We start from the raw sequence: 22,140 nt of genomic DNA on the forward strand, positions 1-22,140 counted from the left end.
TAATTACCGAGAAGACCCATTTTTTTATTTAATTACCGTTCAAAATCCAAACACGCTTCTTCCATGGCGACCATACAGCGTGATTGGTCTGTTATCGGGAGTCCCTTATACAGAATAGGTTTTGGAGGGAGAGTTATCACCGTCACGGTGACGGCGGAAGGAAGAACTGTCGATCGGTGGATTGTGGAAAACCTACGTGCTGGGCCAGTTGCTGTAGCAGCGAGAAGGCAGCGTGACAGGGACCATTTGGCTCTGATTCAAATTTGTTCAATTGATTTGAGGTGCTTGATTTATCAGATCGGTATCGGTAATGAATTTCCGCGGTCTTTGCTCGAGTTATTTCAAGACTTCGATCCTAATCGACCGATAGTGGGGATGTCGGTCGACGGGATCGTAGACAGTCTCTGCACGATGTTTGGAGTATCCTTGAATCCGTATGCTGTAGATGTGAGAACACTTGCTATTCCATTTTATGGATCTCTTACTGATCGTTGGCCGATCCACCATTTCAGTTGGACCATGCTTGGGCTCAATTACAGGGTTCCTAGCCCTAGGTATTGCATGTGGTGGGCACGCCGTCTTCGGCCAACGCTTGTTCTAGTCGCCGCGCTGGATGTCCATGTCACGCTGAGGATTTATAGTTCTTTGATGTCCTGGGCCGGCTCCAGCTCCTCCGACGCTGGCTCTGGATGAGGTATGATTTGTTTTTTCTTTTTCCTTTTATCTGTCCTTTCATTTGATTTTTGCTCATAAATGTCCTGCATATCCTATGACATGTGATTTCTCTGTCATGCAAGAAAAGTTTCTTGGTTTTATGGTTTCCTTTCACAAATTGTGGGTTGTGGATCCCTGAAACTGAAAAATTGACTTGATTTTTTGGTTTGGTATCTCTGGAAGTTATGTGGGAAAGTAAAAGAAGACACCTAAAGAAAAATATTAGACTTTCTTCCATGTTCGGTTAGTTTTTATGAATCACTATCCTATGTATGTGTCATGGTCCCAAATGTTTGAAGTTAATATGTCAAATTATTTATGTTACTTATATTATTTTCGTTTGTTCAAAATGTTCTCGAGGCATATTTTTCCAGCAGAACTTGCATTCTGTTTAAACATTAGCTTCCATTATATTCGAATATGAGTTGTATCGATAGTTATGATCGAAAGATTTTAATGATATTACTTCCATACTTGTTAATGTGAAATTTAAATTGACAATCACCGTTATAAGTTGATTAAATAATTTGAAAGATAGTCAGACATGGTTATTTTGTGTATGTAAGTTCATCAATACAAGTTGATGTCAACTAGTCTGCGTGGCTTTTCAATTTTACTTTTTTTTTTTAATAGAACATAGAATATGTAACACAATAAATTGCAATGATGAAGCGGATAGAAAGGAAAGCAAGTAGTTAATATTTTCCCATAGCTCCTTTCTTGGATTTTTGCATGGCGAGTTTTGTGGCAAAGTGTGTCCAGAGGGAAAAATGAATGCCAAAATTGTCCTGAAGTCAAAATGCTCTACGCAAGCCAAGACTTACTTTTGTGTACTTCCCCGGCAACCAAGCAGGGACTTGGGCCTACGGACCTGACTACCCTACATACCGTCTAAAGTCTGCATAAATGTTTTTTTGTTAAGTTTGAAAAAGTGCAATTTCACAGAAGGGCGAAAGATGCTAATTGACGGCGAGGTTGCAGACATGCAATAGCTTGGGAGTCATTTGATTTTAGGGTTGTATATTATGGAATTTATTGGATGTGATTTGTGTTCAAGCTCTTTTTATAGTGGTTGCCTGCTGGTGTCTTAAAATAGGAAACGACAGCTGTTTTTAAAATATTACTCTTCATATCTTTCATTGCTGAAAGTGTTTTGTAACTTTACGAAAGAAGCTACCTCTTTAGTTTACGTATGGGTAGCGCCTGAGATGTTAGGTTCTAGTGCTTGGTTAGAGATTATACAAGCTGTGCTACCAACATCAAAATTCGAGTTATAATCAGAACTCTAAAAAATTCGGTGTGGTATTCTGTCCACTTCTAACAACTTTTATTTTGATTTTATGTTAGCAACTTATAGCTCTTGTTTAGGTGCCAAATTTTGTTCTCTAATTCATCATTAATCTTGTGGTGAATTTGGGAACGGATGCATGTTCTTTTATTTAAACGGTTTAGTTAAAATGAGTAGCTTCCTTAAATATTTCTATTGTTTGTAATGTATTACCCAGTTTCACTTTTCAGGTTAATATGGGTTAAGGCCTTGTAAACTTATGTGCATGTATGTGATTTCAATCTCTTGCCAAGTGCCACCTGGTACGCACTCTGATATTGGTAATTGAGACGCCATTCTCCTTACCAGTTGAACAAACCATGAACAATGGGCCTGCCGATTACTCCTCCACTAGTCAAGTATTTGATTGCCAACTTTAATTGATTCTCCATATATTTAAAGCTTATATTTTATTGTAAAATTTAGCTGCAAAACGAACCACTTCTATATCTGCCTGGAGTCACCATAATACTTCCTAAGCAAATCTCGTATGTAGGGGAGAGGGTGATGGCAGCAAATTTTCAGTTCCATTTAGGTTGAGATACTTGGAAAGTGGTTAGTCTTCTATGGAATAGCAGAAGCAACTTTTCTACTTGAAAACTAGTAATGATATCAATTGCCTTCAGTCAGTGGTAATTTAGTATTATAATGTTTTATACAGTTCTTGTAAATAAAGTTTTGGGTCTTAAAATGTTTATTTTCCCTAAAATAAAATCACTGAAGGAATTCTTATGAATGTCTGGTATTTCATCTGTGTCTACTTCTTTGCCAACTCTGTATCATTAAGTCGTTCCACACTTAGCTTTTGGGATATCACACGACTACTCATGGGATGCTTATAAGTTCAGTTTCATGATTTCCACTGCTAGAACTATTAAGAGTGGAGTGCACTGAAAACATGGATGACCATATGTTGAACTGGGTGTAAATAAATCTGTGTGAAAGAGATGGACATCTGGCCGAATAATGCGTAGGATAATTTTGGGAGGGATTGGTTCTCTAGTGAGAGCTAAATGTTAAAAATTGTCCATATTTCATAGCCATTTGAATCCTAAAGTGGAAGATATAACATGTGCTCTATGGTTTGATCTTTTATAGAGACTGCATGACTTTCGTACTGAGTTGAAGGAATTAAATGTCGAGGAGGGTAGTAGTTTTCTTATTTGAACTTTCACAGGATATTCACAGAAAAAAAACTCGAATTGCCTGGCTCATCCCTTCACACTGATATAACTTTCTTTTGCAGTATTTCTCTGTAGATCCTTGTAAAAAGATAAATTCTTCTTTTTGCATCCTCTTTTACTTCTACTGCTATCGTAATCCTATGTCTTTGCTACTATTTGAACTCAGATACAAAATGAATTATTCCACTATTTCAACAAGCGGTCTCTTATTTTTCGAATGATTTGGTTGTGAGAATGGTATACATTTTTGCGTGCTACAGTATTGAAAATGGGGGACCTCAATCACAAGGTGGATTTTTGCTTTTGTTACTTTTTATGAGAATGGCATCTTTCATAACATGAAACTATGGCACTATTTGATGTTTAGATCTGTCATTCATCATCCACTAATCCTAATCCCCTCTTACCATTATTCGATTGTTATTCTGTATTGCTCTAGCTATTCTGACTACATCTCTCCTTGCACGTCCACACATTTCATGTTGCCGGTTTTCATCTGTGAGATTCATGGTAGATGGCTGTGGCAAGTGATCACACATGTTCCGACTCTATCCTGAGGGGACCTTTCGTTAGAATGACCGGCTTTTTATGTAGCTTCGTATTCCCCTGCACTCTCAAACATCAGAAAACTTTAATATTTCTTAGATGGGACGAGATACTCGTATATCACAACCACTGCTGATGATCCTTGCAGTTATTTAATGTACTTTATTGGCATATTCCTTGTATTTGAACAACATTCAGTTTCTATGCGTCTTATTCAAGGTTGACTAGTACTGTAGATGCATTATTTGTTATGACTTAAGATGCGATCATATTTTGCATATTGATTCTTCAGATTTTTTGCAAGGGAACGTGCTTATTTTCTGTTTTTGGTACACTATTAATTTCTTTTTGAGAGATCTAATTTTTACTGTTTTTGTCTTAAAACTGCCTGACCATTTACTTTCTTTTCAAAACGTAAGAAAAATCGGCGCATTGCATACCCAAACACACATAGTTGTCATATCGCAACCTTAATTAGATTTCCCGTGCATTAATGTTGATGGCATAATCTTCGAGATGAAGGTGAGGTCGGTGCCTCTCTTTTGATGAGTTCTTTAAAATGCTTTTCATTATGTCTCAAATGATAATCGTTTGATAAGGCTTAAATTTTAACTCGTGCTTTTGTTTTAACTAAGTTCATATCAGAGTTCTCTTATTCCACCATCAGGGTGATGCATTGTCTATGTGGTTTCATTTTTTATTCATTTGGTTCACTTGATTATTTGTTCATGGTAGAAATTCTAACAGTCTAGGACATTCTGACGAGTTTTTATTTTTATTTTTCCTCTTTGAGTCTCATGGAATGTTGACAAGGTTTTTATGGATCCATGATGTGAAACTTTAGAGATATATTCCCACTTTAAATATGCATGAATCATAGTGCATCTTTCGGTTGCTAACCAGTAAAATAGTATTAATATTATCAGCGGTAGAGGCAAGCTTAACGAACTTCAGCATTGAAAGAGCTAATGTGTTTTTATATTTCAGTTATGGCTCGGTTGATGCCGTTAGATGCGAGTTTTTTCTAAGTATTTGTTTGGTGTTTGCAGAGAATGAATTGTTGGAAAGTTTTTTCTAACTATTTGCTTGGTCTTTGGCAGAGTATGGATTGTTGGAAACACACAAAACTGAAGCACTGAAGAATTTTTGTCGAACATCTTTGAAGTATTTTAGAATTTCTTGAATTAAATCTCTGAAGTGTTGGGTTGCTTTGTTGTTTTTCAAGGGCTATAGAGGAAGTTTATTTACACTATCATCAAATATCCATGCATGACAAAGGATGCTGTTTTTCTGATAGTTATACTCGATTTACATAACCGAAATATGAAATGAAATCAGGCCTCTATATAGTAAGGAAGTGAATCTGCGTTGATGATAGATTATAGTTTCTTGACAGATAATGAACCATTATACTGTATAGTCTCTAAAGTATTGTAAAATATTCAATCACCATAGGAGCTACAAAATCACCTAAATGTATGTATTACGATCTATGCCTCACCCAAAAATCAAAATTCCTGCTCATTTATTTATAACAGCACATGTAAGAACAACAAGAAGTTGGTGAGGGTGAAGAGCAGTCACTCCCGGTAAGTATTCATCAAGTTGCACCCTCTCAACGAAAACATTTGTTGATTGTTCTTGCCTGGGAATATATCTTGAGATTTAGCATTATATTTATTGGGAAGTAGAGCCTAATAGCATACAACTATAGATAGTAAAAGCATACCCCGTTAATAATGTGCAACAAAATTAGTACTGAGGCAGAACTCTTGTCCCTAGGGCTAAGAGATTAGGCCCTGTTCTTCTTTAACATCACTCTGATGGCTTCAGCTTGGCAAAGCACAGGGTATGCCCTGTCGAGACGGTTGAACCTTGCACAAGTGTAGACATGGGCACACAATGCCTCCTCTAGTTTCCCGCCATTATTTTCCATCTCTTCTTTCACAGCCTCTGAGCAAAGCCCACAAACCATGCTCCCCGTGAACTTTTCACGCACCCTTTTCACGTACTCGGGAGTGCACTCCTCGCACATACCGCAGCCCTCGCATTTGGCATCCTCTACCTCTGATATGGGAGATAGGTTGTTCTTGCTTCTTTTTGAGTTTATGGTTTCGTGGTTGATAAGTTCGAGTGAAATTTCTGAGAAAGTTCGACTTAAGGTTTCCATCGAGAAGCTGGAGGATTTTTTAGTAACGGAGTTGTTTTTTGTGAAGTTTTCTCCGGAATCCAGATTCAATATCCCTATGAGGACCATTATGGGATTGATTGAATGTGGAGACCGTACTCTACCCCCAGCTTTTAATTTATAGTGTGCTAGGGATTTGATACTTTACTCGAGAGTAGTTTGCACGAGTATGTCGAGTTTGGACCCTAGGATTGCATTAATCATGTGTGATGGTGAAACTACTTTAGGAAATTATTTTGTTTGTTCATATATTGTCAAAGATATCTCTCCATCATAAAATACTAAAAAAATAACAAACTTATAAAATTCTCTCTTCAATTAAATTGCAACTCGCACAAACTTCCACATGCATACCACACTTTTCTGTTATGTCGGTCAGAATAAATGCATCTTCGTGTTTTTTTCAGATAAAATGCATCTTTATCACAATATTTTTTTCATGAATCTAATTTATATATACCATGTCCGAAAATTTTATGCATATCATTTGTATATACATGAAGATAAGTTGATGGATTCTTTGAATTGTGGGTTCTCATGTTCACGGGACAGCGTATTGCATCCATGAACACAGGTAAAAGTATATGACATGACATCAAATTCTTGTTTTGGCTTTTTCTTTATATTTTTTGCTTTCCATGTGTAAACAAATACAAGCACCATAAAGGACGACAAAGCCATCACGAGAAAGCAATCAGAGCCTAACAAGATATTAGAAAAGGATATTTAAATAAACATAAAAGTAAAGTTTCATAAGCATCAAATCAATTCACATGAGTCTTGGACTTGAGCTAAAACAAACCAGTGCGTGGCTTTTAAGTTCATTTCTCAGTGATGATGAATCGATACATTGCAAATAGATAGCCAGTTTTTTGTCAGAGCGAGAGCCTGGGATGTGCTTGAATCCACCACCGGAGACGAGGGTTATTTTAAAAGCTAGAATCACCGTATGTTTTCGACGGAGAAAATCGTAATTATATTAATAAGGTCTTCTTCAATCCAAATGCTCTATTTTTCAACCTTCATCCTCCAAAATAGAAATCAAGAATCTTTATTTTCAAAAATCTTCTTCAAACATTATCCTCTAAATGTTATCACATATTCCATTTTTCTATTTTTTTTCATTCTCAACCATTATATATATATAAATACATAATACGTAATTTGTTATGTACCTGCAGTTAATTCGATCATTGTTTGAAATAAATTTTATAATGCATTAAATAATCTTGTAATTTATTATTAAACTGAACATAATTGTCTATTTTCTATGTTCGAAGATCACGTACTTTTAGTTAATATCAAATTTTAAGTATATAATAAGTGTTTGTAATAAATTATGTAATAATTTTTTCACGACCTTGTTCATTATTTATCTTTGTTGTTTCTTACAAAAATAAATTAATGGTAAAAACACCTAAAATAAATTAAAGAAGAACAAAAAAAATTAGCACTAAAATTAATTAAAGAGAATGAAAATAAAAATATTGAAATTGATCAAAACATAAATTTAAAATTAAAATGATCATTATGCAATTTTGGAAGATGACATTTTTGTAATTTATGTTAACCTCCAAAACAATACTCTATAGTTACAGTGATCCTTGAAATAGTAGTCTCCAAAAATAAAAAATGGATTTGAATATAGGTTGGAGCAAAATCCATCCTCCAAATCATCCATAATACGTAATTTGTTATTTACCTGAAGTTAATTCGATCATTGTTTGTAATAAATTTTATAATGTATTAAATAATCTTGTAATTTATTATTAAACAGAACATAATTGTCTATTTTCTATGTTTGAACATCACGTACTTTTAGTTAATATCAAGTTTTAAGTATATAATAAGTGTTTGTAATGAATTTTGTAATGTTTTTTTCACGACCTTATTCATTATTTATCTTTGTTGTTTCTTACAAAAATAAATTAATGGTAAAAACACCTAAAATAAATTAAAAAAGAACCAAAAAAAATAGCACTAAAATTAATTAAAGAGAATGAAAATAAAAATATTGAAATTGATCAAAACATAAATTAAAAATTAAAATGACCATTATGCAATTTTGGAGGATGACATTTTTGTAATTTATGTCAACCTCCAAAACAATACTCTATAGTTACAGTGATCCTCTAAATAGCAGTCTCCAAAAATGAAGAATGGATTTGAAGATGGGTTGGAGCAAAATCCATCCTCCAAATCATCCATTCTGGAGGAGGGTTCTTAGAACCACTGTATTAATGGCTAGGACAGAATTTATTGATTGAAATACGATAAGCATGAGACTAAAATTTGAGTTTCTAACAGATATGTTATCCATGATCAAATTTTGTCAATCTGGTGTAAGACTAATATATAGTGATGAATTCAAATCTGTTAATTTATTTCGATAGATAGATAAGTAAAGGTGAAAAATTGAACAAATTCAATATCAAAAGGGCATGCAATGAGGATACCGATGATTAATTCTATGCAAAGATCCAAGTTCTCTTAACAAGTTAATTTGTATATGCAATTCAAAAAAATATCGTTTGCATTATGTATTGCCATTACTAGAAGGATATTAGAGGCGTATATTCTGAGACCACCTTCATTTTTTTCATGCATAAAATCAACCCCCTCTAATCTCTGCAACTTTAATTTATTCGTCACATCTTCAAATTGGATACAAATTTTGTGAGACCGAGTCTGCAGCCGTTGCATTAAACGCAGAGTAAGTCTATGTCGGCCCTATAATTTTGGATTTCAACTCTTTTTCGTTGCTAACTGTTTCGAGAATAAATCTGGATAATAGTTTGGTCTGAGGTCTGGTTTGTCCAAATTTACGGTGTCTTGTTTCATGCTTATGAGCAAAATAAAATCAATACTTTTAGTGAGAAATCAACATAGGAATAAAATTTGAGGTTGAAAGAAACTAACCTTATCCATTCCCCTAGTCTTTGGCATGCCTCTCCACCACATGCCTGAGGGAATTGAGTAAATGCAATAATAGGCCATACATACATAGTGTATCATCTAACTTTTTATAAGCATAGACAATTGAATTAATTCATACTTTAGAAGGCTTCCATCCTATACTCTAAAATAATATAGTTTGTTTATGTGTTTTGTAATATTCAAATTCTTAATGACACGTACCAATAGTTGATAGACACAACTCGGAATATGCACGATAGCTCTCTCAATCTCTAGTAGCAGTAGTTTCTTTCTCCTTCTCTTCGTGTCCTACTACAAGAAAAAAAAATATATCATTTCAGTTATCATATTTTGCGTGCATATTAACCATTGACAGAAGAAGAGTTCTTGAACTGACAAAGCTAATTCATTTATTATGTGAGCACCGACTTAGATAGAACGTTGGGGAGAACAATGGCAGATAGCCACTGCTACTCATCTTGGTAGGAAAATTCAAACCAATAACTTTCAGCTTTGCACCAAGCTAGAGGAAGTTCAGGCTAATTTCAACGAAAAGATTGATGGTGTTAGTTATCAGTTAGCTTTTGTTTTCGCCTACATTAAAATCTTTTTAATGTAGATCTTTTGTTTCTCAATTATTCCAACTTATAGTTAATTGTTTAAATCTATGCTAGATATTAGTTCTTTTTTTAAAAAAAAAATTAATAAATTAATAAATAACTAATAATAATAATAATGTTCCTATATAAAAAGTAATTCTTTATAGTATTAATAAGTCATGTCCATTTTCTTTTCTTTTCTTTTTAAAAAAAACAAAAACAATAAATCTAAAAAGTTCTCTTTTTTTGAAAAAAAAAAAAAACATAGATCTTAAATGTTTGAGCTAGATGAAATAAAAAAAAAAATCCTTATTAAATTTACGTAATATTCGTATTATTTATTAATTGATACTTATTTTCTAAAAATCTACATTTACTTTCTGATGAAGAAATAATTATGTGAAGGGTGGTAATTATGCATAATCTTTGGAATATAAATTTAACTATCAATATATATAATGACTTGAGTAACATACTGAAATTAAATTTACGATTAAACCATATAAATCTTATTTTATTTGACAGAAAGATTAACTCCTAAAGCATGATAATAAGCACCCAAAGAGTTACATTTCAATAGCAGCTACTTAAATTACTAAACATGATAATGAAAATATAAAGAAAAATACTTCAACTTGGGATGGAGAATTGGTAGACATGATAAACAACGGACCAAAACTCTATGAACCTACCATTTAAATCCATCCTCATTTGTACCAAATCATGCTGTTCACATGAGCTGTCGAAAGATATTTTCCTGCTTTTTTTTTCAACTCAAACGACTGAATTTCTCTTGTCCGAACATTATAAGCTGCGCAAAGTTTCTCGGAACCGAAGAGAAACACCTCCCCACCACCTAACACACCAAAGGGTTTGATTGATTTCAAGCCTTTGAATCTGTCACTCAGAGGTTTCAAATCGGAGCTAAGCAACTTTGTCCACTCTCCAGTTTCTGGATTCATTTCGACAACTTCCATCAGATATTCGCCTGACTGTCTCTGTTTGGACAAATAATAACAGGATAGATTACGACCCATTGCTAGAGAAGCAAATGGAGAAAATTCCTTAATCCTAGGAAATTCATAAATGATTTCAGTCTCTACATTCATTGTCAAAATAGAGGAGTTTCCCATCCAATGCACATAGCCACGAGTTGTAAATGGACGAAAAAACAACGATTCTCGCCCTTTCTTTGATATGTGTTTTATGTCAAGGTTCCTCCAATCATTATCAACTCCTATTGTTAGCACAGATACACACGGTAACCCATTGGGACAAAATGAGAGCACTACTTTATACTTCATGGAAGCCTCATCTAATGCTAAAGTTGTTCTTTCTAGTGAACAAAATTCATATGGAACAGCTTCCCGTTGTTCTGTCAAGGGATTGATAATATAAAGAGCCTCTTTGTCTCCTTTCTTCCCCTCGGCAATGGCCATCACTAGACCATTAACACTGCTTCCAACTAAATAAGAATCCCTGCAGTCAAACTTGCATATCTCAAGACGACCTCGTCGCATTTCAACATAAATACCATTCGCGGTCTTGTTTTCTTCCACGATAATAATTCCAGAAGTTGAATTCCGAAGATGATTGTAAATAAAATCTTTCGTACTGATCATTAACTTCCACTCGTCATAGACACTCCTCATAACATCATGTATAACTTGAGCTGGAAGACGTAAAAGAATCTCGAATACGATCTCTTGAGGAAGACATCTCCACTTGTAAGGATAGACGCACACACCGTTGAGATTATCCACCTGTGCGGTCTTGAAGAAGAATCATGCACTTATTAGTTGAGACATGAATATCCACCGCAAATTCAACAAAACAAACACAATGGCGAAATCATTCAGCAGCTATCAAAAAGCTGATTACTACACATTAAGCCATGAAGTTTCAAAAAAATTTCTCATGAAACTCAAGTTAGCACAAAAAGGTTGAAACTTTGAGAATCGAAAGAAGCGATCGAAGCAATCTAAAACTGAAAAGAGTATAATCTTCTCATGAAACTCAAAGAAGCATTATCACAATATTCATCACTATTATTTTTTTCAATTACAAAACCCATTACACATTGTATTATATGTATTCGGGTTTGTCAATCTGTAAACACACCAATGTTCAACACAATCACAAAAAAGTTATCAAATAAATAATCACTTAACTGAAGAGAGTCTATAATCTTTTCACCCTAGAACATTACCACAAAAAGGTTGAAACTTGATGTCCCATTAAAATACCTGTTACACCTCTTATTATATGTATTCGAGTTTGCCAATTTGCAAACAAACCAATGTTCAACACAATTGCAAAAAAGATGTCAAATTGATGATCATTGAACTGAAAAGATTCTTTTCACCATAGAAATTTAGCTCAAAAAGATTGAAACTTGATATCCCATTAAAATACCTATCACACCACGTATTTATATTCACAAATATATATATATTATATGGGCTTGCCAATCTGCAAACACACCATGTTTAACGCAATCCCAAAAAAGATGTCAAATTGGTTATCATTGAACTGAAAAGAGTCTATAATCTTAGAAAATTAGCACAAAAAGATTGGAACTTTGGCAATCGCAAGAAGAAAATTAATCGTCAATTATAATTACCTTCGACTTTCTTTCAGAGCCATTGTATGCATTCGATCTTCGGGACATGGTGAAATCGCGGTGGTTGGCGGCGACCAGAATCAATTTTAGGTGTTTTTTAGATAAGAAGTAAAATCGGGAAAATAAATTGATATAAACACCGAGGGCCAAATAATCAATATATATATAAAAAATAAATTGATATAAACACCGAGGGCCAAATAATCAATATATATATATATATATATATATATATATATATATATATATATATATATATATATATAGTTTTGTTATACTGTACACCAATCGTGCCAACTTGAGCACCCACCAATGAGGTGTGACTTACCTATTGGATGTGATGAAGCATATCAAAATTGTATATCCAAAATTGTATATCCAATAGGTGAGTGACATCTCATTGTTGGACATAGAAGTTGGTACGGTTGGTGAGCAGTATAGCAAAACTATATATATAATATAATATAATATAATATAATATAATATAATATATCAAAGCCAACTAAAACGATCGATATTGTTGGTAAAAACTGATTAAATAAAACCAAAATTTTGAGTTAATTCGGTCCGATAGTTTATTTCGATTAAATAGAGATTTTCTCATGACCTCTAATGGTTGGTGAAATATTTATCTCGACTTGCGTCAATATACAAAATTAATAATTTCGATAAATTAATAAAATAATAATTTTTTGAAATTTTATTATAGAAATCTATAATCTCGTGAATATTATAAATTAATAATTATCTAAAATTATAATAATTAGTAAACTATGATTATATTGTTGAATATTTTTTTTAAATTTTAAATCATCTCTATTTTTTCTAATTGAACCACGTCTGCAAGTGAACTGTATTCACATTATACAATAAAATTATTCCATAAATTCTATTCGATTAACCCCATGTGCTGCTCCTTCCCACCACAAAGATGTGACATCTCGCATACATATAGGTGGCACATCTGACCCTGTCAGCATCCCTATGTCTAGATATCGAAAGTGCAACTCAAGGGACCTGATCCAATCCTCAGCTATAAATGAGTCAGTGGTGCCACTAAATTCTTAGTATTCAACCTTCTAAATTGCTCATATTTGTCCTGCTGCGGCCTAATAGCCTGCTGAGCTCGCTCCATAAGTCGTGTTATACCCTCCAGCACTCGGGTAGCAGGATCTCCTAGTGGTGGTGGTGGAAAAGCTCTGTCAACTCCAGGATTGCCGTCCTGTCCGTCATTACTAAGAGCTAGTCTAGGAGACATAATATATGAATACAGTCCAATTCTAAACATAACCAACATACAATTCAATCTAGTTTTTAAATCATTTAACCTTGATCGAGCAAAACTTGCACTGTAAAATCCTCAATAAAATAAATTTAACTTTTAAGCTCGAAAAATCGCACGTGCACGATGTCAAGTAATAGTATAATTTATGAAAGTACGAGTATCGTTCCCACGAAGACTGTTTTACACAATTACTATTTTCAACTATTTAGCTTTTAGCAACGATAATTGGATTGATAATTAACTACTAAAATGATTAACGAAATAAATATCTAAAATACTCAAGAATTAAATGATCGACTCAAATGATTAAATAAAATTCAATGACAAATGAATTTGTTGAGAATTCTTGGTTTACCTACCCCTCTTTAATTTAACTAATTAAACTCGACAGTCATTTACGCTTTTGACAGGATTTCCTCTACTATTGAACACGTCCTCTCGAGCTATGCCAAACTAATTCACTCGGTGAAGTAATTAAATTTCTTTAATTATTTATCAACGATGAACCGCATGCCGATCTATGAAATCCCCTAGTTTTCTACCCTTAGGACTATAACTATCAACGTGTATCCAATTTAATATTTCTATGTAAATTGTAGATCCACGGACTATACTATTTGTTCCTATCACGAATTATTCTCTCGAACTCACTCGCGATATGATATTGTTGTCAAAGTTAGCTACTCCTCAACAACACAATGAAAATAATAGCATACTCAAGAATAAATCAAAAGTCAAGACATAAATTAATTTAATCAAAGTTTTGGGGTAGGCTCCCCTTGAATCCCAACAAATATGAAAGCTTAGCTACAAAAATTCATAATGAAAATATGGAAAACAATGTTTAAGCAATAATTTATAAACTAAAAATACTAGGTTGACGAAGAACTCGAAGAACGATGCTCGGAATCCCGAAAATCTTCAATCCCAAGCTCTCTTTTTTTCCAACAACTTGTGGTGGCTGCAAAGTAGGTTAGAATCCTCAATTTTCGTCCAAAACACCTCCCATATCAGTCATGGGGCCAAAATTAGGAAACAAATCGACCTAGAACTTTTTCCAAAAATCGAATGCGCCCGGGCGCACATGAATTCTCGCCCGGGCGGAAAACTTTCTGTAATCTGCCTTGAATTTCACAGCAACTCGGGCCGGACGCACTTAAGTTCTCGCCCGGGAGGAAAACTCTCTGGAATTTGCCTTCCGCATTTCTCCTCCTCTCGCCCGGGCGGATATAAGATCGCGCCCAGGCGGAAAACATTCTGGAGTTTCACCTTTTTCTTCACTTGCATTCGCCCGGGCGACCAAATTGTTGGCCCGGGCGAGTCTTGTTCGATTTAGTTGTCATTTCTCTTCTTCTTGAGCATGAACTACCTACATTTCGACCCAAGAAACATGTGAGCCACTAAACACATAAAATATTGTAGTGACCCGTCCCAGATCACCTACTAATCAAGAGCTTACGCATGCAATTAACTTAATAAATCAGAGAAAAATACTGCGGAAACGAATATAGTGGTAAACTCAAGGGTTATACAAATCAACGTATCTGAAATACAAAATACTGATACAACCAAATCGAATGAATAACCGAAAGTACTAAATCCCAAGTACTAAACCAGAATCCTCATCCTGCCGGCTCATCCTCTGCTCCCTCCTGGGCCATCCAACCTGAGACCTGCCCCGTGGGAATGGGGTGTCCAAGATAAACCAACCGAGGACGTGAGCGATGAGAACGCTCAGTACAAAAGCATGAGTATACAAAACTATGAAATGCATGCATGTATGCAAATGTACAGGGTACCGGGTAATCAGATCAAGAGAATCACTGCTCAGTCTGGAGACGTCTAGGTATGTAGCACGCTGCGCCGTCGCATCAGGAGGTGGCTCCCATACCATACAGGAATGTGGATATACCGGCGACCTGACACCCGTCGGCCAACGGGGTCCAACCATCCACCAAGAAACTAGGGCTGAGCACCCTACTGGATACAAGTATAGCTTATCTCGAAAGAGATACAGTTCAACAGGATAGGCTACCTCAAAGGAGATACAGCTCAACGTGATATGCAAATGCCGCATATATAAACATGACAGTAATACATGCATCATATAATCATGCAACAAGTACCATGCAACACATAGACAAGTATACTCAACCGGGTATCTCGGATAGTACTTTCGTACCTCAAAACCGTCCTGAAACTGTCGGCCGAGCTAAACCACCAGCTGACCGATCTACCTGACCTCTTCCCGGTCTGTTCTGCACACTGCCCGGGCTGTCACCCTCTGCCCGGGTGAAAACTCCTGCTGGCCGAGCTGAAACACTGACTGGCCGGTCTCTAGGACTCCTGACCCGGCTACTGGCCTCACTGCCGAGTTGACTGGATGATTCCCGGGTTGTCTGGATGCTTCCCGGGCAATCTAGCTCCTTCCCGGGCTATCTGGCTACTACCCGGGTGCTGGAATCTGCTTACTGGGCTAACTCCCGGGCTCTCTCTCTCAAGTGAATATGCGTAGTACACGCTCAACTATGAGAACCCTAAGCCCTATTTATAGGCGTCCAGCCTAGAAATGCTCGCCCTGACGTGTCGATATCATGCCATGCCAAATGACACGCACTGACCACCTGTCAACTGAGTCCTTACGTGCCAACACACAGCCATGCCATGTGACACGTTACTGTACACTTGTCATCCGAGCTCATGCAAGTAGACACTCGTCTAAACTTGTGACACATCGCCTGCCAACATGAAAACTACCCGGTCACTGGTTCCCTGGCCTGTCCACAACTACCCTGTCCCGGGCTCCCGGACTGACCACTGAAGCTCCCGGCCTCTGACCTCCCGGTCAAACAAAAGAAGTTCCCGGCCTTCCCGGCCAACTGCCCGGCCATCCCGGTCAAAATTCCCGACCTCCCGGCAAGTGTCCAGCCTTCCCGGCCTCTCACTCAAGTGTCCGGCCTGCCTGACCTATTACTCAAGTACTCGACCTACCCGGCCTCCGCACTTAAGTACCCGGTCCTTACACCCGAGAACTCGGCCTGCCCGGCTAACACTCGATAATGCCCGGGAAAAGAGATTAAAACCAACACTTAGTCATATAATTAATCAATTTGGGACTCGGGCTACTACATTCTCCCCCCCTTAAAAGATTTCGTCCTCGAAATCAGAGCTAGAGAATAAACAACAATGATATTTAATCCAAAATATCCAATAAATATCTTTTATTAACACTGTAATAAATTACATCTCAATGAAATTACAATTCAAATAATTCTGGATGCTCAGAACGCATACGGCTCTCTAACTCCCAAGTGGCTTCCTCGGTGCCTCGGCACTGCCACTGGACCAACACCAGGGGAATCGTCTTGTTCCTCAGCACTTTGTCCTTCCGGTCTAGGATCTGAACCGGTCTTTCAACATATGACAAGTTACTATCAAGCTGCACTTCCGAAGGATGCAAAATATGCGAATCATCTGCTACATACCGTCGTAAAAGAGATACGTGAAACACATCATGAATCTCAGACAGATACGGCGGTAAAGCTAATCTGTAAGCTAAATCTCCCACGCATTCCAAAATCTCAAATGGACCAATAAATCTCGGAGATAGCTTACCCTTGAGACCAAATCTCAAAATCCTCCGGAAAGGCGAAACCTTGAGAAATACCTTCTCACCTTGCTGAAACTGAAGCGGTCTACGTTGAGTATTGGCATAACTTGCCTGCCTGTCTTGCGCTGTCTTGATCCGCTTCTTGATCACTGAGACCGTGTCAAGAGTCTGCTGGACCAACTCTGGTCCCTCAATCTGCCTCTCACCTACCTCCTCCCAGAACAGAGGAGTACGACATCGTCGTCCGTACAACGCCTCAAACGGGACCATGCCAATGCTACGATGATAGCTGTTGTTGTACGCAAACTCGATCAGAGGCAACTGATCCTGCCAAGATGCTCGGAAGTCCATAACACAAGCTCGCAACATATCCTCCAGCGTACGAATCGTCCTCTCCGACTGTCCATCAGTCTCCGGATGATAGGCAGTACTCAAACTCAGAGTAGTACCCATAGCCTGCTGAAAACTACCCCAAAATCTAGAGGTAAACCGAGGATCTCTGTCGCTGACAATGCTGACTGGTACACCGTGTAATCGTACAATCTCCTGGATATACAATCTAGCCATACGATCGAATGTAAAGTCACGGTTATACGGAAGAAAATGTGCTGACTTGGTGAGTCGATCCACCACAATCCATATAGCATCTTTATTGCGCGAAGACAATGGCAAGTGAGTCACGAAGTCCATCGTGATATGCTCCCACTTCCATTCCGGAATAGGCAAGCTCAGTAATAAACCTCCTGGTCGCCGATGCTCTGCCTTAACTTGCTGACAAGTCAAGCACTGAGAGACAAACTGATAGACACTGCGCTTCATACCTTTCCACCAGAATCGAGTCTTCAGGTCTTTATACATCTTGTTGCTACCAGGATGAACACTCAACTTGCTGCGGTGAGCCTGGGACAGAATCTCCTCCCTCAATGTATCATCCTCTGGTACAACAACTCGACCAGATAAACACAGAAGACCATCAGACTGATAATGGAATCCAGACGTAGAATCTCTAGCAGCCAACTGCGCTAAACGCTGAGTCTTCGGATCAATCATCTGAATATCTCTGATCCGCGAATACAAGGCTGGCTCAGACAAGATAGTCGCCACTCGAATACTATCTCGGCCCTTCCGATGCTGGAAGTTAAATCCCATGGAGCAACAATCCTGAATGGTACTGGACCACTCACTGGTCTGAAGAGCTGATAATCTCACCTTGCGACTGAGGGCATCTGCTGTGAGATTTGCCGAACCTGGATGGTACTTGATTTCACAATCATAATCCTTCAGCAGATCCATCCAGCGACGCTGTCTCATGTTCAACTCTGCCTGAGTGAACAAATACTTCAGACTCTTATGATCAGTGTAGATCTCAAACTTCTCACCATACAGATAATGGCGCCAGATCTTCAGTGCAAAAATGATCGCTGCAAGTTCAAGATCATGCACTGGATAATGCTCCTCATGTGATTTCAGCTGTCTGGAAGCATAAGCAATCACATGTCCGTGCTGTGTCAATACACATCCTAACCCCTGACCCGAGGCATCCGTGTATACACTGAATCCACCCAATCCAGACGGTAACGCCAAAACAGGTGCTGTCGTCAGACGCTTGCGAAGCTCCACGAAACTGTCTTCGCACTCAGAAGACCACACAAAAGGAACTTCCTTCCGAGTAAGCTGCGTCAATGGTCTAGCAAGCTGGGAGAAATTCACGATGAAACGACGATAATATCCTGCTAGACCCAGAAAACTACGGATCTCAGCTACAGTCGTCGGTCGTGACCAATTCAGCACTGCTTCAATCTTGCTAGGATCAACAGAAACTCCATCCTTGGATATCACATGACCAAGAAACACAACTCGGTCTATCCAGAATTCGCATTTGTTCATCTTGGCATATAATTCCTTCTCCCGAAGAATCTGCAAGACTATCCTCAAGTGCTAGGCATGCTCCTCCATGCTATGGGAATAAACCAAGATATCATCAATGAATACCACCACGAATTGATCCAGATAATCGCAAAAGATGCGATTCATCAAATCCATAAACACGGCTGGTGCATTCGTCAAACCAAATGGCATCACCAGAAACTCGTAATGCCCATATCTCATACGGAATGCAGTCTTAGGAATATCACTTCCTCTGACTCTCATCTGATGGTATCCAGACCTCAAGTCTATCTTGGAATATACAGATGTCCCCTGCAGCTGATCAAACAAGTCATCGATACGTGGCAACGGATACTTGTTCTTGATCGTCACACGATTCAGCTGTCGGTAATCCATGCAAAGCCGCATAGATCCATCCTTCTTCTTGACGAACAAGACTGGAGCTCCCCAAGGCGACACACTCGGGCGAATATAACCCTTGTCAAGAAGATCTTGCAACTGCTGCTTTAATTCCCTCATCTCTGATGGAGCCAGACGATAGGGTGCTCGTGAGATCGGTGCCGTTCCTGGCACTAGCTCGATGCCGAATTCCACTTCTCGCTCAGGAGGAAAACCTGGAATCTCATCGGGAAAGACATCTGGGAATTCACAAACCACTGGAAGATCATCTATACCAACACTACCCGTGGATGTATCAATAGCATAGATGAGGTAGCCTTCCCCGCCCGACTCTAAAGCACGACAGGCTTTCAGAGCAGATACCACGGGCATCGGAGGTCGCGCTCCCTCACCATAGAAAAACCAGCTACCGCTCTCAGTCGTATGAAACTGAACGAGCCTCTGGTAACAATCCATTGTAGCTCGGTACGTCGTCAACAGATCTATTCCCAGAATGCAGTCAAAATCATCCATTGCCAGGATCATCAGGTTCGCAGTCAACTTGTTACCCTCAAACTCCAGAGGACAACCCATCACAAGACGCTTGGCTATCACCGAATAACCCATCGGAGGTAGACACAGATAGAGAAACATCGAGAGAAACATATGGAAGCTTGTGATGCTTAGCAAACCGTGCAAGATATAAATGAATGCGATGAACCGGTATCAATGAGAACAAATGCAGGAATACCACATAAAAGAAATGTACCTGCGATAACTCTCTCGGTCTCCTCAGCTGCCTGATCCTGGTTCAGCGCAAAAACCTGACCCTGGGCACGAGGTCGCAATGAAGAAGTACTCCCCCCACGCCCCGGAGTCCTCTGCTGAACAGTCGTCTGAGAACCAGTGCCCGATGCTGCAACTCCACGCATCTGCGGACAATCCCTCTTGAGGTGACCCACCTCTCCGCACTTGAAACAAGCGCCCGCAGCTCGTCGACACTGAGCGGTCGAATGGTCCTTACCACAGTGATCACAAGGACCCTTCCTCTTCCCGAATCGGAAGACACCGCCAGATCCAGATCCCGAAGAAGTAGAAGCAGACTTCTTGAATGATTGGGCTCGAGGTCCCAAAGAAGAAGCTGGGCGAGAAGACTGAAGAGCTCTACCTCACTGTAGACTGATCTCCGCCTGGCGACAACGGTTCACCAAGCCCTCGTAAGACGTCAGGTCATCACAGACTGATACCCGATCGTATATCTCCTGGTTCAGGCCCTGCAGAAATGATCATACTTGGCCTCGGAGCTGGCATTAATGTGCGGAGCGTACGGCAATAACTCAAAGAACTTCTGCTGATACTCGTCAACAGACATGCTTCCCTGCTTCAGACTGAGAAGCTCCATCGTCTTTACCTGACGAAGTGCCGGAGGAAAATATAATCTGGAGAAAGCAGCACGAAATCCTCCCAGGGTGACAACACCACGCTCCTGTATAATAGGCGCCGAAGTAGATCTCCACCACTTCCGGGCACGTCCCTCCCAGCAGAAAGCTCAGCGTCTCCATCTGCTGCTCAGCGGTACACTGGAAAGATCTGAAGCAACTCTCCATCCGCTCTAACCAATCCTCCGCGGCATCCGGTGTCTCCCCACCAACCAATGGGTCTCGGTCCCATCTGGATGAACCGATGCATGTCAAACCGCCTACGGTCGTCATGACGGTGACGATGCTCTCGAGGATGATCCCGCTCATCACGATCGCCCCAGCGTCCCAACGCTTGCCATGACTGCTCTCGTCGCCATAACCCGCCATCGCTACAAGATAGATCGAAAACACGCGAAGGGAAAGTTACGAAAGAGTCAAGAAGAGAATAACCCAAATCATACCACTATCTCCAAAATATCTTATGCATGCTCTGATACCATAAATGTAGTGACCCGTCCCAGATTCACCTACTAATCAAGAGCTTACGCATGCAATTAACTTAATAATCAGAGAAAATACTGCGGAAACGAATATAGTGGTAAACTCAAGGGTTATACAAATCAACGTTATATGAAATACAAATACGGATATACAACCACATCGAATGAATAACCGAAAGTACTAAAGCCCAAGTACTAAACCAGAATCCTCATCCTGCCGGCTCATCCTCTGCTCCCTCCTGGGCCATCCAACCTGAGACCTGCCCGTGGGATTGGTAAATTCGGATAATAGTTTGGTCTGAGGTCTGGGTTTGTCCAAATTTACGGTGTCTTGTTTCATGCTTAGAGCAAAATAAAATCAATACTTGTAGTGAGAAATCAACAAGGATAAAATTTGAGGTGAAAGAAACTAACTTATCCATCCCCTAGTCTTTGGCATGCCTCCTCCACCACATGCTGAGGGAATTGAGTAAAGCCATAATAGGCCATACATACATAGTGTATCATCTAACTTTTTATAAGCATAGACAATGAATTAATTCATACTTTAGAAGGGCTTCCATCCTATACTCTAAAATAATATAGTTGGTTTATGTGTTTGTAATATTCAAATTCTTAATGACACGTACCATAGTTGTAGCACACAACTCGGAATATGCACGATAGCTCTCTCAATCTCTAGTAGCAGTAGTAGTTCTTTCTCCTTCTCTTCGGTCCTACTACAAGAAAAAAAAATATACATTTCAGTTATCATATTTTGCGTGCATATTAACCATTGACAGAAGAAGAGTTCTTTGAATGACAAAGCTAATTCAGTTATTATGGTGAGCACAGACTTAGATAGAACGTGTGGGGAGAACAATTGGCAGATAGCCACTGCTACTCATCTTGGTAGGAAAATTCAAACAATAACTTTCAGCTTTGCACCAAGCTAGAGGAAGTTCAGGGCTAATTTCAACGAA

At 38.6% G+C, this 22,140-nt stretch overlaps 2 protein-coding genes and 1 long non-coding RNA gene across 4 annotated transcripts; 1 reads left to right on the forward strand and 2 right to left on the reverse strand.

Annotated features, from left to right (window-relative positions):
- The first annotated feature begins 53 nt into the window (after window positions 1-53).
- LOC140838124 (uncharacterized) lies at window positions 54-5,128 on the forward strand. The gene is made up of 2 exons (XR_012119536.1): window positions 54-694; window positions 4,872-5,128. It is a non-coding gene; the product is annotated as an uncharacterized lncRNA (long non-coding RNA).
- Window positions 5,129-5,563: 435 nt separating this feature from the next.
- Window positions 5,564-6,028, reverse strand: LOC140837848 (uncharacterized). The gene has a single exon (XM_073203944.1). It carries the CDS (start codon window positions 6,026-6,028, stop codon window positions 5,564-5,566), a length of 465 nt encoding a protein of 154 aa, XP_073060045.1.
- A 3,922-nt stretch (window positions 6,029-9,950) lies between these two features.
- LOC140837616 (uncharacterized) lies at window positions 9,951-12,230 on the reverse strand. 2 transcript variants are annotated; one of them, XM_073203728.1, is made up of 2 exons: window positions 12,098-12,230; window positions 9,951-11,246 (listed from the first exon to the last, which is right to left on the reverse strand). In XM_073203728.1, the coding sequence occupies exons 1-2, from the start codon at window positions 12,143-12,145 to the stop codon at window positions 10,182-10,184; spliced, it is 1,113 nt and encodes a 370-aa protein (XP_073059829.1). In that variant the 5' UTR covers window positions 12,146-12,230; the 3' UTR covers window positions 9,951-10,181. The 2 variants fall into 2 exon arrangements, with proteins under 2 accessions (XP_073059829.1, XP_073059830.1); XM_073203729.1 differs by having other exon boundaries at window positions 9,951-11,237; window positions 12,098-12,229.
- Between the last annotated feature and the right edge of the window lie 9,910 nt (window positions 12,231-22,140).

This window comes from Primulina eburnea, chromosome 8 (genome assembly GCF_022965805.1).
Source record: "Primulina eburnea isolate SZY01 chromosome 8, ASM2296580v1, whole genome shotgun sequence".
NCBI classification, from domain to species: domain Eukaryota; kingdom Viridiplantae; phylum Streptophyta; class Magnoliopsida; order Lamiales; family Gesneriaceae; genus Primulina; species Primulina eburnea.

What these genes read in the sequence shown, in the direction of transcription:
- LOC140837848 (XM_073203944.1), bottom strand. Translation starts at nt 6,028, where the DNA reads ATGGTCCTCATAGGGATATTGAATCTGGATTCCGGAGAAAACTTCACA.
- LOC140837616 (XM_073203728.1), bottom strand. Translation starts at nt 12,145, where the DNA reads ATGTCCCGAAGATCGAATGCATACAATGGCTCTGAAAGAAAGTCGAAG. An exon ending in GCTCTGAAAGAAAGTCGAAG is followed by an intron (nt 11,247 to 12,097) that starts GTAATTATAATT and finishes TTCTTCTTCAAG; the next exon opens with ACCGCACAGGTGGATAATCT.